Genomic DNA, 14,138 nt, shown 5'->3' on the forward strand with positions numbered 1-14,138 from the left:
CAGAAGAATCTTACTGGAAGATGTCGGGTCCAAAGACGGCGGCCAGCGCTCCGACGTTCCAGCTCTTTTGCTGAAGTGACGCCACGCTAGCCAGGAAGCGGCACAGGAAACGCAACAGACCGTAGTTCAACTGGGGAAGATCCTGAAGCAGATACTTCAAATTTCTACACACCTCTTCTTCGTTGTCGTAATCTAGCAATGTGAAGACGAAAAACCGGATATCATTACTTAAGCCAATATACATTCATTTCTTTGCTTAACCACTTCCGCTTCACCGTCACCGGGGCTGGAGCTCTCATTAGGCGAGAGGCAGGGGACACCCTGGACAGCTCAACAGGTCTAACAAGGCTAAGAGTATTTACACCTATGGCCAATTTAAAATCATCAAACAACGTTAGGTTTTTGATGGACTGTGCAAACCAGCTCCCGGGAGAACCAGCAGGTCGTACTTGCTATGAAGCACAGCTGGCGAGAGCTCGACCCCACAGACAGGATCTCTTATGTAATTATTTTATTTTTAGTTGAAAAGGGTGTAAGCTCTTATTTCAGAATCACTATTAGAATTTCTGTTGTAGTCTGTGTTGCTTTTAGAGCTTGTTCTCAAAACTAATGATAATGTGGGGTGAATTATGGGTTATCGGGTCCTTCTTGGTCCTTCACAGATAGCCTTAAAAAAATCTAATCAAGAGAAACTGCACACACAGATAACATTATGCTCATAACTAGGTGAGACGGAGGGCGACAGAGAGGAAAATGTGCAAAAAAGGCAATCCTTTTTCAAGTGCAGTGGTGCCATTACAGAATATAACACACTGAGAAATAAATGGCATGACAAGGAGTCTCGACAAACACACAGCCAGTCTTCTACTATAATCTGGATGACAGCAACCGGAACAACCATCATTGTGACAAGGGGATTAGAGCAGATTATCTGTGATAAAAACAGAGGGGAAAGAGGACAGGCCAAAGAGCCGAAACAAAAAAGGGAAATGAAACCCATGCCTTTCAATCATTTTTTACCCAAATACACAAAAATCCCTCAAAAATGAAGAATTAATAAGACAGCAGTTCTCTCTGGGACATTGTTAACACAACCTTAGATTTTGAATTTGAGAAGAGTGTGGACAAGCAGAGGCAGAAAGAATGAAGAAAGGAAAAGATAAAGGCTGTGCATCAGCGTAGCAGATATGCAAACATAGAGATAATTCAGGTTCTCGTTATGAAAGAGTTTGTTTCAGCCAGTTTTCCTTACATGCAGACCACCGTACTGTGTACTCACAGCTTATATAACCAGCATCAGCCTACATGGGCACAGCCTTAACAGCTTAAAACAAAATCAACTTGGATGAAGACCCAGAAATGATGCAGAAGAGTGTGCGCTTGTTTTTATAACAGCTATGGTCAACACTCTTTTCATAGGAAGTACATTTACGGACTGAGCAGAACAAACTCAAAGCTCCAACCGGACTTTAGGAGGACAGGGTGAAAAAGGAGGTTAACTGCATTGTACTGGATAAAAACAGACTGTGGTTGAGTGTAGAAGAAATTCGTAAAATAGCATGAGAAGAGGAAACACAGCCACGGTCACACACCTTGATAGAGCTGTAGTATACGTCCCTGTATAGCCGTTGGGATAACGGGCTCAGGAAGCTCCTGCAGGAACAGTCGGAGCAAACTGACAGCGGACGCCAGATCGGCCTCCTTCTCTAGCTTCACCTCCTCACCACTGTCATAGCGCTGACGCAACCAATCCACTCGCTCTGCATTGCCATTAACCAGGAAGAGCCCCTCAAAGTCCAGGTGACCTAAAGACACACATAGCAGCAGTTATGAATATGTTAATTATCAACTCAAACTACTTCAAAACCATTCATGTTAATATACAGTTCAATTTTCAGTATTTGGTTAACTTGGTTTGCTTATTCATTTTTACCAGGATTTTTTAAAATTATATTTATTATATAACAATCACACCTTTCTCATATTTGCATAATTGTTAAGATAACCTCATCAAAGCCCTACTGTGGTTCACAAACAGGTGTTTGCTTGCATGCTTAGGTCTTTAGAGGTCTTGGCAGTAGCTTAGGTGTGGCACACTTTTTTGCAGCTAAAGGTTTGTCAAATTAAGTCCTCTTGTAGAGGTGATCAGGAAGGTATGCCAGGCATTACAGTAGTTTTGCAAGTTATAATACCTACTAGGTGACAGTCTTGCTTTCTGTAGTTTGGTTTGCTTGCTTTGGATTAATTTTGCATGTAAGTAAATTTTTTAGTAGTTGATATCAAAAGCAGAGAGAAACAGAGACACTGGATCCAATCAATGAGCCCATTCACAAGCTCATGTCTGTCAGAGAACTCTTTAACAAAATCAGGCATTACAGAGTCCAAAACCGATGTTGTAATAACATGCTTATTGTCACCTTGTAAAGTGTAACAACCAGGTTTAGCACCAGGAATACTATTATATTGTCATTGGTGTTTTAAAACAGTGAAGATTTATATGCTTCCCCCCCCCACAGGGCATGTTTTTCTGACAATAATAACTCATAAAGATGCAACAAAATACAGCTTGGTCATGTTAGAGTTTCCAAATTAGGAATTGAAAATTACCAACCTGTAAGGGAAGTCAAAACTAACCGAGTACTGTAATTTTGCTGATGCAGAATGATTCAGATCCTTCACTGTTACACAACTTATATAAGATGAACAAAAGAAAGTACAGTGATGTGTGTGTGTGTGTGTGTGTGCGCAAAAACATTTGGTTATGTGGATTCTTCCCTTATCTATCAGAAAAAGCATGACCATACTGTAATATCATTCGCATGTGAGGCAGCATCACATGTGTTTGTGACAGAAAAGATAAACCAATCTGTAAATCTTGTCAAGGCTTTTTAGAGGACATTTTTAGAATAACCAACATTTTTCCCCCTTGTTTACCAAACATATCAGTTGATCTTGTAAAACAATATCCTGATGTTATGCACTGCGATGTCACATGAATCTGCTGCAAAAGATTTTTGGTTCTTTTTCTGGATGTGTAACAACTACTTGGTTGCAGCTACCTGACCAACCACTTGTAAGTTGTTGAAGTAGCGTGTAAGTTGTAAGTTGTTTATACAAATTTGCCAAAAAATGTACTGAAACATATACAAACAAAAGAAAAGGGGAATATTTGATAAATGCATTAAAAGCAAAGCTCCAAAGAAATACATTGACTGCATGCATTTTCACCTGAAAACATCTGTTTAGTGGTGAGTGTTCTAGATCTGATGACTTATCGCTATCACAAATGTGCGAAAATGATCCGTTTTTGACAACACAACAAATATATGGTGTGGAGAAAAAAACCAAAAAAAAACACACGAAATGCTTCAAACTATATTTAAGTGGTAATGGTTTGATGTGTGGATTACATTTGATTATAGCCTCACTCTCCAGTTTCTTATCTGTTAACAAGCAAGATAATCAACTAAGTCCAAATGATGACAGGAATCCCGTGGGACCTGCTCCCTTTTATATCTCCACAAAGCCGTCTACATGAAGAACACCAGAGGTACACCGAGTGACAGCAGAGTTACACTAAAATAAAATAAAACGGTCTCTCTGTCTTTGCTGATCCATTAAAACACTGGGCATTTGCTCAGACATGCCTCTAATGTTTTCAGCTTTTGGCAACTGTCTTCTATCAAATTGACATTTCACGTCATTTTCCTGCTTCAACTACTACCAGGCATCCCAGAGAGACGGAGGCCTTTTCACTGTCTTAGTAACTTCCTGACAGGCAGCACCGCTCTAATTATTGCACCAGCAGAGACCCTGGAGACTTATTGCATAACCTCATGTAGTCAAAGAGCCCCCAAGTTACACAAATCACCAACCTGCTTCTCTGGAAACAATTTGAAGTGGTACTTCATTTCAGCAGTGTTTAAAAAAAGTTCAGTGACAACTTTTGGGGATCCAGAAAAAGCGTATTTATTCAACACTTATTTACTTTAATGTGAAAATGTATCCAGCGTGTCCAGCGTCCCATTGACCTGCTTTGTAAGATCTCTATCAAAGATGAATCCTACTTAAATGATCAGGATGCTTCCTGATAATCTTTTTTTTATTACTTTAAACCATTTATTGTCTTCTCAGGCAATTCCTTCATTTTATGTGGGATATATTTACAGCTGTGGAATTGCTTTTCAATCTCTAATGATACAAAGTACATCAACTGATCTTTACATGCTCTGCAATTTTTTATCTCATGTGAAGTAATTTTGCACACAGTAAGGGTAACGACATACAAGTGTCTAATTGATATAACAAGGGTCAAACCAACAACATATCTTTAGCATACATAAGACTATCTGGCTGAGGTTTTAAAGCGCTATAAAACAAGTACTGATAGTGTAATCTAATCAGAACCAATATACAAGCCCAATTCAGATTTGGATAGTTTAAAACAACAAAAAACAAAACTTGGATCTGGCTAGTGAAACAGTCAGGCATTTTACTTCTCATCTTTCAGACTGAGCTGTCTTAACTGCCAACTTCCTTTTTGTAAGAACATGACAGAAGACTGAAGTTGCTGTTCTGTGATGCTCATACAGAAATGTTCTAGGGAGTTGTAGGAAAATCCAGGGCGAGCGCTTGGTAGGTTACTCTCCTCACTCTCTTCTGTTTTCACAAGTGAGGCTGAAGTTGACAGAAGTGTTATGTAACAGAAGGAAGCCAGCCGTGGAGCTGTCTGCCAGGGCCTTCAGAATTTATCTTATCAAAAACTGGATCCCACAAACAACATATTTTGGTTTTATCATGATGTAAGATACTGTAGCTCAACAAAAGCAGGACTGAAACATCACAGAATCTGATTTAGCTGAACATCCAACATTTTGTACTGAGAAATTGTTTAAATCTTTGGCTCGACGTGTTTAGTTAAATAAGCGGAATGACCTACAGGTGCAACCCCTCGAGTCAAACTACAGCTAAAACGGAATAAAAGGATTTTGACATCAGCCGCAGAGTTCTTTCTACATTAAGTAAACTAACATTAGTGGTAATTATGTAAGATTATGTAATGCCTGTATCCTGCTACAAATTAAACGTTCCATGTAAATATGACTCATAACTTTAACTGAGGGAGATGCAGCTGATCCTTACCAAAAAGAAATGAGGTGAAAGATCTGCTTCAGCCACATGCAAAATTTAAGGAACCTCTTATAATTTAAGCTGTCACTTAACCTAGCTGTCTTAGCTAATTATAGGCTATATTAAAGGCTAATAATCACCAACCTTATTGTTATCTCAAAAATTCTAGAACGCGTAGTTTTAAAACAGCTAACAGATCATCGGAAGAAGAATTGTTTATTTGTAGAGGTACAGAAACAGAATTAGTGAAGGTTACAAATGATCTTCTTATGGTCGATGACAGTGGGCTCATCTCTGTGCTTGTCCTGCTAGACCTCAGTGCAGCATTCGATTATTAATTATTAGCAATTAGAGCATGTTAAAGGTACTGCAGTGATTTGAGTCTCTCTAATAAACTTCAATTTGTTAATGTTAATGGAGAGTCTTCTTCACTAGGGACGGGTACCAGTATCGGTTCTGACATAAAGAGTAGTAACCAGACCGAAAAGCAGCGCACATTTCGGTGCTTTTTTTCCCCTAAGATGTCACACACTTTGGATTCTAGCCAATCACTTTACCTTTGCAAGCGTAGTAGGCGGGCCCAGGTACGTACATTCTTTTAGAGCAGAGCTACAGATTAAAAATGCCCAAGGCGAAGCGGTCAAAGTCTGGCTGTACTTCACAGCAAAAGATGCAAACTCAGCAAGTGCTTTAAGGTGATACTGTGCAAAGGAGGTAGCACCTCGAATCTGATGAAACACCTGGCGACGTATAGCATTTTGTTAAAAGCCGAGAAATGCACCGTATTTGATAGCTTGCTGCGAGACCTCACACCGTGCACATCTACTGCGGGTGTGGTGCCTGTTATGGGACCAGAGTTAGCAACATCCCCCAAAAACCCGAAGAGGAGAGTCCTGGCCCCTAGCCCTGCCAGTGTAGCAGAAATGATGACCGATGATGATGATAATTTACGTTGAGTAGGCTAACCACGTTAATAAATTAATGCACGTAAGGTGAACTAGCAAACACCGTCGTAGTTACATGCGGCTGTCTTCTTGTTTGATGGCAGATACTAAAATAACCAAAGAAAAGAAAAAGTGGGAAACAACTAAACATGAGAGGTTTTTGGACAAAATTGGTGTTTTTTCCATTGTTTAAGCACTGCTTCCAGCCAAGAGTGATACCATATATGCCCCATAGCTGCAGAAAAGGCTAACATTGTTATCTTTTTACAAAAAAACAGCAAAACATAAGAGGTTTTTGCACAAAGTTTGTGTTCTCCATTCTTTAAGCACCGGATCGAGCACTGTTTAAGCACCGGCACCGTTTCAAAAGTATCGGTTTGGTACTGGTATCGGATAAAACCTAAACGATACCGATCCCTATTCTTCACACACTAAGGTTAATTATGGAGTTCCACAGGTTTCTTTGCTAGGACCAGTTCTGTTTACGTTATACATGTATAGTATACACTTTCCCTGCTATGCAGATGATACCAAGCTCTATCTTTCCCTGAAGCCAGATGACACACTAATCAGTTAAACCGCACAAAACTGCAAGGTTTTATTAAAGACATAAAGACCTGGATGACCTCCAATTTCCGGCTCCTAAATTCAGATAGAAAGTGATATTATTGTACTTGTCCCTTCAAATCTTAGAAATATGGTATCTAACCAGATACTTAAGTCTGGATGGCATTACTTTAGCCTCCAGTAACACTGTGAGGAATCTTGGACCCGTTTTTGACTAGGATATGCATTTCAATGTGCATATTAAACAAATATGTAGGACTGAATTTAGGGCGACCGTGGCTCAGGGGGTTGGGAATCGCATCTGTAACCGGAAGGTCGCTGGTTCGATCCCTGGGCTCTCTGTCCTGGTCATTGTGTCCTTGGGCAAGACACTTTACCCTACTTGCCTACTGGTGTTGGCCAGAGGGGCTGATGGCGCGATATGGCAGCCTCGCTTCTGTCAGTCTGCCCCAGGGCAGCTGTGGCTACAACTGTAGCTGCCTCCACCAGTGTATGAATGTGAGAGTGAATGAATAGTGGTATTGTAAAGCGCTTTGGGTGCCTTGAAAAGCGCTATATAAATCCAATCCATTATTATTATTATTATTATTATTATTATTGAATTAAACTGAACTGAACTGCGTCTCAGTCACTCACCGTGCTCCTCAATGTAGTCGACAATATCTTTTACTAGTGCAGGAACCTCATGGCCGCTGATTGTGTGTGTGTGGGTCACATCCTCCAGAGGAACACCAAAAACCCGTGTGGTACTGGCTGAGCTCCCGCCCTCGTTGCCTGGCAACGGAGACACGCTCTTCCTCATGGCCTGCTCCTCCTCCTCCTCACCACAACCCCGCCAAGACCTCACGTCTTATAAAGGAAGAAATGGGTGAGATCAGACATAATGTGAGAGAAAGACAGAATGCAGCCTGGCTTAAAAAAAATAAAATCTTCATCCCTGATCATGCGGGCTTATAGATACCAAGAATAATTATTTAAAGGCGCCAGTAAACAGTCATGCAGGACATACAGGACTGTCTGGCTTTACTAACTGTTAAGTGCCAGTGAGTGGGAGGGGGCAGGGCCACAGCTACAGGGTAGTGACCTGCAAAGGGATTTTGTAAAAAGAGGGTAGGTGGGGGAGTAGGACATCTCATGTCAGTTTTGTTTACAGTCTTCCAAAGACTGCATAATCAATTTACCAATAAATAAAGAAACAATCATTTCTGAGAAGCTTTACCCTGCAAACATTCAGATTCCAATTTTCTTTGACTAAAATGTGTAGTCAATATTCAAAATAGCTACTGACTAATTGTCTGGTTTTCAGTTTGTAATACTGTACCAGTGTTTTTATCCTATAACAAATGTTGCATGACAAATTGCTTTGTTTGCTTCCTGCAGTCTTATATTATGTGTTCTGTGGTCCTCTGTAGCTTCTTTACAGGTGATGACATTCAGGATGGGATGAAAATCAATGCAAAATAAGCAAATGAAAAGTCTGATATTGACGTTGGTTGTTTGGTGAGTAATCTAAATGCAAACATCGACAGATGGTGTCCAGTCCACTCATCACTGGGGGAGGAACATCAGTTTATCAGAAATGTAATCTCAATTTGTTCCAGTGAAACTAATCTTACAGTATTATGTAACTAATGATAGCGGTCTTTTAAATGTAAGCAAGTAATCTGGCCTTGTTTACAATAATGACATACAATGCAATATAAATATAAATGACATACAATATGAGTACATATTTTAATAGTTTCAAACATCAATGTTAAAACATTTTGATTTTCAGGTGAAAATAGAAAAATATCAGCACTAATAATTTAAAATACGTTCAATGCATTCTTTGTAATGAGTAGATAAAGCTACATATATTCAGTGTGCTTCTCTTTTACTCTCTTGATATCCAGTTTGTTTTACAATATCAACAGCTACTATGTTTAACCCTACTTTAACAGATTGTTCGCATTACTAAGTGGATACCTTCATGTACCAATGACTGCTTATTTTACAGCCCTTGGCAGAGTTCATCGGTTGTAGCTAATTAATTCTTGGCTGTAGGATGATGTGCTCTTTGTATCCTCACATCTGGGCTCTTTATAGCACCAAGAATCATAAAGATAATAAAATGAAATCTAAGAAATAGTTTATAAGGAAGTGTGACAATGAGACATTATGATAAACTCGCTTTGGCAAGTTTACCACACTGTTGACTGTATTACATAAGTTCCAAACTGCTTAAAAAAACCCAGATGTGCATCTGTGCATCTGATCTGTGATCATGGCTTAGAAATGCACCGAGTCTATTTTCCCCTTCAATTACGGATGTGGCTCGGTAAGTGTTGTGTGTTTGTGTGCACTCACCGTGTAGCAGTGAAAGTGTGTTCTATCCTCTCCTCCCCTGGCCAGTAAACCACTGAATCATCTATGGCTGCTTCAGGTTGTGGCAGAAGATGAGCCGGTAGTTCCTCATTGACAGACCGCTAATCCCTCGAACAGGATTCCCTTCTAGCTGCACTGAGAAGAGAACCAGGAAGAGAAAAAAGATGGAGGGGAAAAGAACAGGAGATAATGGCAGAAGAAGACAGGATAAGGATGGAGACAAAAAAGATGGAACGTTTTAATTAACCAATCGCAGGTGTGTTGAAAAAGACAATTAGCTACTTCATGTAGTAACAATGGGTTTCATGTGGGCTATAGTTTTCCACTTCCAGTTTCTATTCTCAGGCTTTATATCCATACATTGCATGTTCATGGTTATTTAGTGATGAAAGATGCATTGGGCCCAATACCAAAGCTGGAATCGCAGCAATAAAAACCCACAACAGCGAGTTTCAGTTTTCCCTTCTCTTCTTCTAGTTTTTCTATGCTCCAAGCCCATTTTCTTTTCATCTTTTTTCATTAAAATCCTTTCTTTCCTGTTTCTTCACTCCCCATTCTGTTTTTCTGCTCTTCTTGCTCGCTAATGAAATCTTCAAGGTTTGAGATATCAGGCTGTCTAAAAGTCAGCTGGAGAGCTGAATACAATAATTAAACCAATAAAGATTGTTCTGGAAAGCTGTGCCATAGTGTCTTACAGACCTGTGCCTGCCCGTATGCACAAAGAGTCCCATTTAATGTGTCTATATTAGGTGTGTTCCTATTGACTTCCTGCCCCTTTAGAGTGTGCATGTGTGTCTCAATACTGCCATTGTATGAATGTGAACTATTATTTGCCCAGACAGGACATGGTTGCATGTTAGAATACGTGCAAAATGAGATCTAGCTGATGAGTGTACGTGTCTGAAAGTATATTAGGAGGAAAAGTTTACTTTTGCTTAACTGGTCAGTATGGAAATATGTACCACAAACTGTATTTTATGTTGATGAAGCAAAGGAAAGGCAGGTAGACCCATTTAGGCTCCAGACTCAATAAAACAGTGTATAAATGCACTTTTCCATTTCACTCCTTTCTTCCCTATCTTATTCACAGTTTTGGCTGTGTGTTACACAACCCACCTGGCCTACTTGGATTCAACAGTTCTACAATAAGAGAAGCGCAGTAGTAGAGATAAACAGGAACAGAAATTGGCACGACAGGAAAATACTGACAGATAAAAGATTTGCCTCTCTTTGCAAAAACAGTAAGATTTCAAAATTACAAAAGTACCTAAATCTCATAAACAGTCATCTGGATCATGTAAGTAAGACCATCAAACGGAGCCAGTTACAAACCTTTTTAAGAGCCTTGGCAACAACCATATGGAAATAAAGCCCTGTGCCATGTTATGAAAGCTACAATCTCAAATCAGGAAAACCATGAAAAAACTCCAGTGCACTGACTTAAGCACTAACGATAAAATGAGCTCTTTGCCATTTTTGGTTAATATAAAACCTAAATCGACCATCAGATTACTTGGAATCGAATTTCTGGGTTTTGTGGGACTCAGCTGAAACAGAGTTTGCATATTATAATTGTCAGGCACAGCCATGTTTCCTTGTGATGAAGAAAAGAACTGCAATAAACATAGAAACAACTGTTTTCAAGTTTGGTTTTTAAGGCAGCACACATAATTATTGTCTCTTGTACCATATGGTCTGTTTGGGGACTAAAGTTTTACTTACTCTCCTATCTGCCATTTTGTTTGAGTACCAGTGTTCCCATCTTACTGAACTGTTGTCCGCAAAAACTAAGAGAGTGATATTTAATATCAAAGCTTTCCCAATGACTACATAGGATATTTTACTTAAGTTCATCAAACTGACCTTTCAGTACCCTTGTGTTTGCTCACAGTTATTACTAATAAAGAGATTCTTCAGCCTCCAGTTTTTCTAAGGCCAACTGAACTGGCATTGCTAAGCCTCTTTAAAAGCCAGAGAAAATCCCACTGTTGCAGCTAAAACTCTTGTACTGGGTCAGAGCCCGCAAGCTACACAGCTTTGTTCCCGGAAAACAAAGTCATTATGCAATCCCTAACTACCGTTTCTGAATATTGTTAGATGATTATTAATTCACCAGGCTGAAAGCTTCAATAGCAGAACCAAAAGCTTGACATTAACAGGCAGGTTCAAAACACTTGAGCAATGTCAGACAGAGGAAACAGACAGATGAGGACAATCTCTAATCAAGAGATTAGACAACCAACTAAACCAAAGCCTTGCCTGCTATGAAAATTTACTTTAAAAGATCTCTGCAGTGTTTGGTCAGCAATAGAACTGATTTGTATGCTTCTATCTGATTGTCTTAAACCCATATACATTTTACAACGTCCTTCTAAACATTAAGGGGCATTGTTGAACATGATAAATTTTAAGTGTTTGAGGAGAGAAAAATAAACCTGAATAAGAACGAGGAAGGAAGGTGTTCAAAGAAAAAGACACACACCCAGAAAGGTGTACACAGAGACACACGGCTAAACAATAAGACGGTAAAAAGCCATGAGCTCACACATTTCAATTGGGAGGGACCGTGTGGTCCAGTAAAGAACCGGAATGCATGTCATTTGGGAACAGGCATATTCTTATTGTTTCCCTCGCATCAGCTGCGATAGAGGATGAAATGACTGGAATCGTTTGTTTCACATTTGCTTATTAGATGCCAAAACATCATACTGTTTTGGCATCTAATAAACCTCCAGACGTATGGCTATGGCTCTGCTAGTCTTCTGGCATTTTCCAATTGTACTTTATTGTCTCACTAGAATAAACACGGTCAGTTGATGTGCTAAAGAAAGCACAGAAGATAAGCTAAATTAACTGTTTCACCCTCTGAAAGTCAAACACTGCTAACGAAAAGACTTGGTTAATGTTTGACTATGAGGATTTCTGGTTTTTGAGCTTAAGGTGCAGAAGGAACAGAAACAAATTTGAAATGAATCACTTATGATCAGAACTTTCGAAGTAAAATACGAGTTTGCAGAAACTGAGTTAAGGTGGCAAGATTTTTTTTTCCAGGGACTATATTCACAACTAATCATGTGATTTGAGTCAGTTCAACTACACCTGCCGGGAGAATCAGATTCTGGATCGTGACTCTATCCTTGCCATGTGACTTGTATCACATTTCAGTATGCCAGCACCTGTGTTCACATAGATATGAAACCTGAACAGAAAGATCAGAGGTTCCACAATATGACTATGACCACACAGTTCACTGACATGGTCCAAGTGATAACAGCAGCAAAAAAAAGAGGAAAGAACTATGAGAACAAAAGACTTGTTAAGTTGAACCTCTGATGTGTAAAACAGTGTCTTTTCCATTAAAACAGAGTCCATGACCACAATGAAAATAAAATATTCACAGGGCATTATAAATAAATCAGCAAATTCTCCCCAACGCGCACCATGGTGTGAAATCTACTGAATAAAAGAGATCAAAGTGGTTCAATTCTGCAGTCTGTGATTAGGTGCCAAACTATCATGGTCCAACTAAATGAGGGAAGGACAAGGTGACAAAAAGAAGGTTGGAGGAAGTAGCTGGGCCAGGAATTCTCTTCATAAGAACAAACCCAGAAACTGCTCCTGTTTCCTGCATTTCAGTAGTTCTGTTTTTCATTCTCAATGATGTACTGTCTTAAATTTCTGAGCTTAAAAAAATACTTGCACAGATTGGCTTCCTGGATTCAAAATGGTTTTGTTTGCTCTTCAGAAGATTATATATAGACTTTGTCAAAATCTGAAGAATTAAAAAGGCTTCATTCTCATACAAAACATATACTCAATCTAAAAAACAAAAAAACCCAACTCTATTCTCTCAATTAAACATAATAATGGTATAAGAAATAGAGTGTTTTAATTGTCACTTAAAACAAAGTGCCTGGGAGTTTTTTTAGCATTTATATTAAACCAAAAACTAAAAAAGAGAGAAGCCCTTTGTTGTGCCCTGGTGGCCCACCTGGTAGAGTAACTGCACCTTGCATTAAGGATCAGTAGGCCTTACTGCAGTGCCCCAAGTTCAACAACAGCCTTTGCTTCTGTCTCCCTTTCAAGGTAATGATACAAATTTCCTGTGAATTCGTGTAATAGTTTATTGGAACTTGGGTGTCTACGTGACTCAACTGCCTCACAAATCTATTCCGAATTTCTTGAAGCTTGCCGCTGAACAATTCTTGCCAAGTATATTACTTAATCCCATTAAAGAAAAAAAAAGAAACTAAAGTAAATATTTTGATAGAATAAAAACCCAGTCTTAAAACTTAGTGAAACATAAGACCTAAGACATAACATAAGACAAAAGGTAAATAACAGAAAACTATGTAAAATACACATGCGATACATACATGCAAAGAAAAAAAATCTTCAGGAAAGAGATTTTCATTCTCCTTCCTGAAAGTCTTAAAAGGTAAACGTGAGAAGAAACATGAATCCCCTAAACTTTATCAACTTTTATGGTCTGCCATAAAACCATTATTATGGCCTCATATTTCCACACACACCTACTGTGTTAGGTGCGTTGGACTCAAGTCATTTCTTACATGTATCCATTGATTGTTAAGTCGATAGTGTTGGAATGACCAACCCCAACCCCCAAAAAAAGGTCTGTCACTGAAGGAATGAAGATGACACGTCACTTTAAGCACTCATCAAATATATCAGACATTGGTATTTATCATTCAGGGTGTGTATACTTAAACATTTTCTGTGCCATCTGATTTGCAATCTGAGTTACTGAGCACAAAGTGGCGGCTTTTAAATTGAGACTCGTTTACTCAGACACTACTTACAACATGTCACCTCACAGAAATAGTTTTAATTTTCTGCTACCTTGAGCCCAGTTAGCCATTCGTAATGTTTAACTAATTTGCAAGAACCTGCATAACACGAAGCATATCAAAAACCTGCTAAGCACAGCTAGTGATTATGTTGATCCCAGCAGCTAAGGTGTTTTTACATTACACACAGCTGTATCAGTCTCAGTATACAAAACATTAATAGATAGGGCTTCGAAAAATAAACAGTTTGCATGGGAGAGCCCGTAAAAGAAAGCACGAACACAAAGACAGGAAATACAACAGCTATTAAAACATATATAAA

The 14,138-nt window shown here is 39.1% G+C and overlaps 1 protein-coding gene across 6 annotated transcripts in view; it reads right to left on the reverse strand.

The window, feature by feature from the left end:
• Window positions 1-14,138, reverse strand: part of fam13b (family with sequence similarity 13 member B) — a 67,024-nt gene that overhangs the window by 41,871 nt on the left and 11,015 nt on the right. For 5 of the 6 annotated variants that reach the window (XM_085360169.1, XM_085360161.1, XM_085360176.1 and 2 more), the window contains exons 2-5: window positions 8,991-9,143; window positions 7,278-7,490; window positions 1,593-1,805; window positions 15-192 (exon numbers count right to left, since the gene is read on the reverse strand). In XM_085360169.1, the coding sequence (XP_085216295.1) occupies window positions 15-192; window positions 1,593-1,805; window positions 7,278-7,443 (557 nt within the window). In that variant the 5' untranslated portion in view covers window positions 7,444-7,490; window positions 8,991-9,143. The remainder of the gene's footprint in view (window positions 1-14; window positions 193-1,592; window positions 1,806-7,277; window positions 7,491-8,990; window positions 9,144-14,138) is intronic. The other variant, XM_085360151.1, reaches the window with a different exon arrangement.

Source organism: Diplotaxodon limnothrissa, linkage group LG2 (genome assembly GCF_057381915.1).
Source record: "Diplotaxodon limnothrissa isolate DT_005_m linkage group LG2, D_limnothrissa_male_GT1.1, whole genome shotgun sequence".
Taxonomy (NCBI): Eukaryota; Metazoa; Chordata; class Actinopteri; order Cichliformes; family Cichlidae; genus Diplotaxodon; species Diplotaxodon limnothrissa.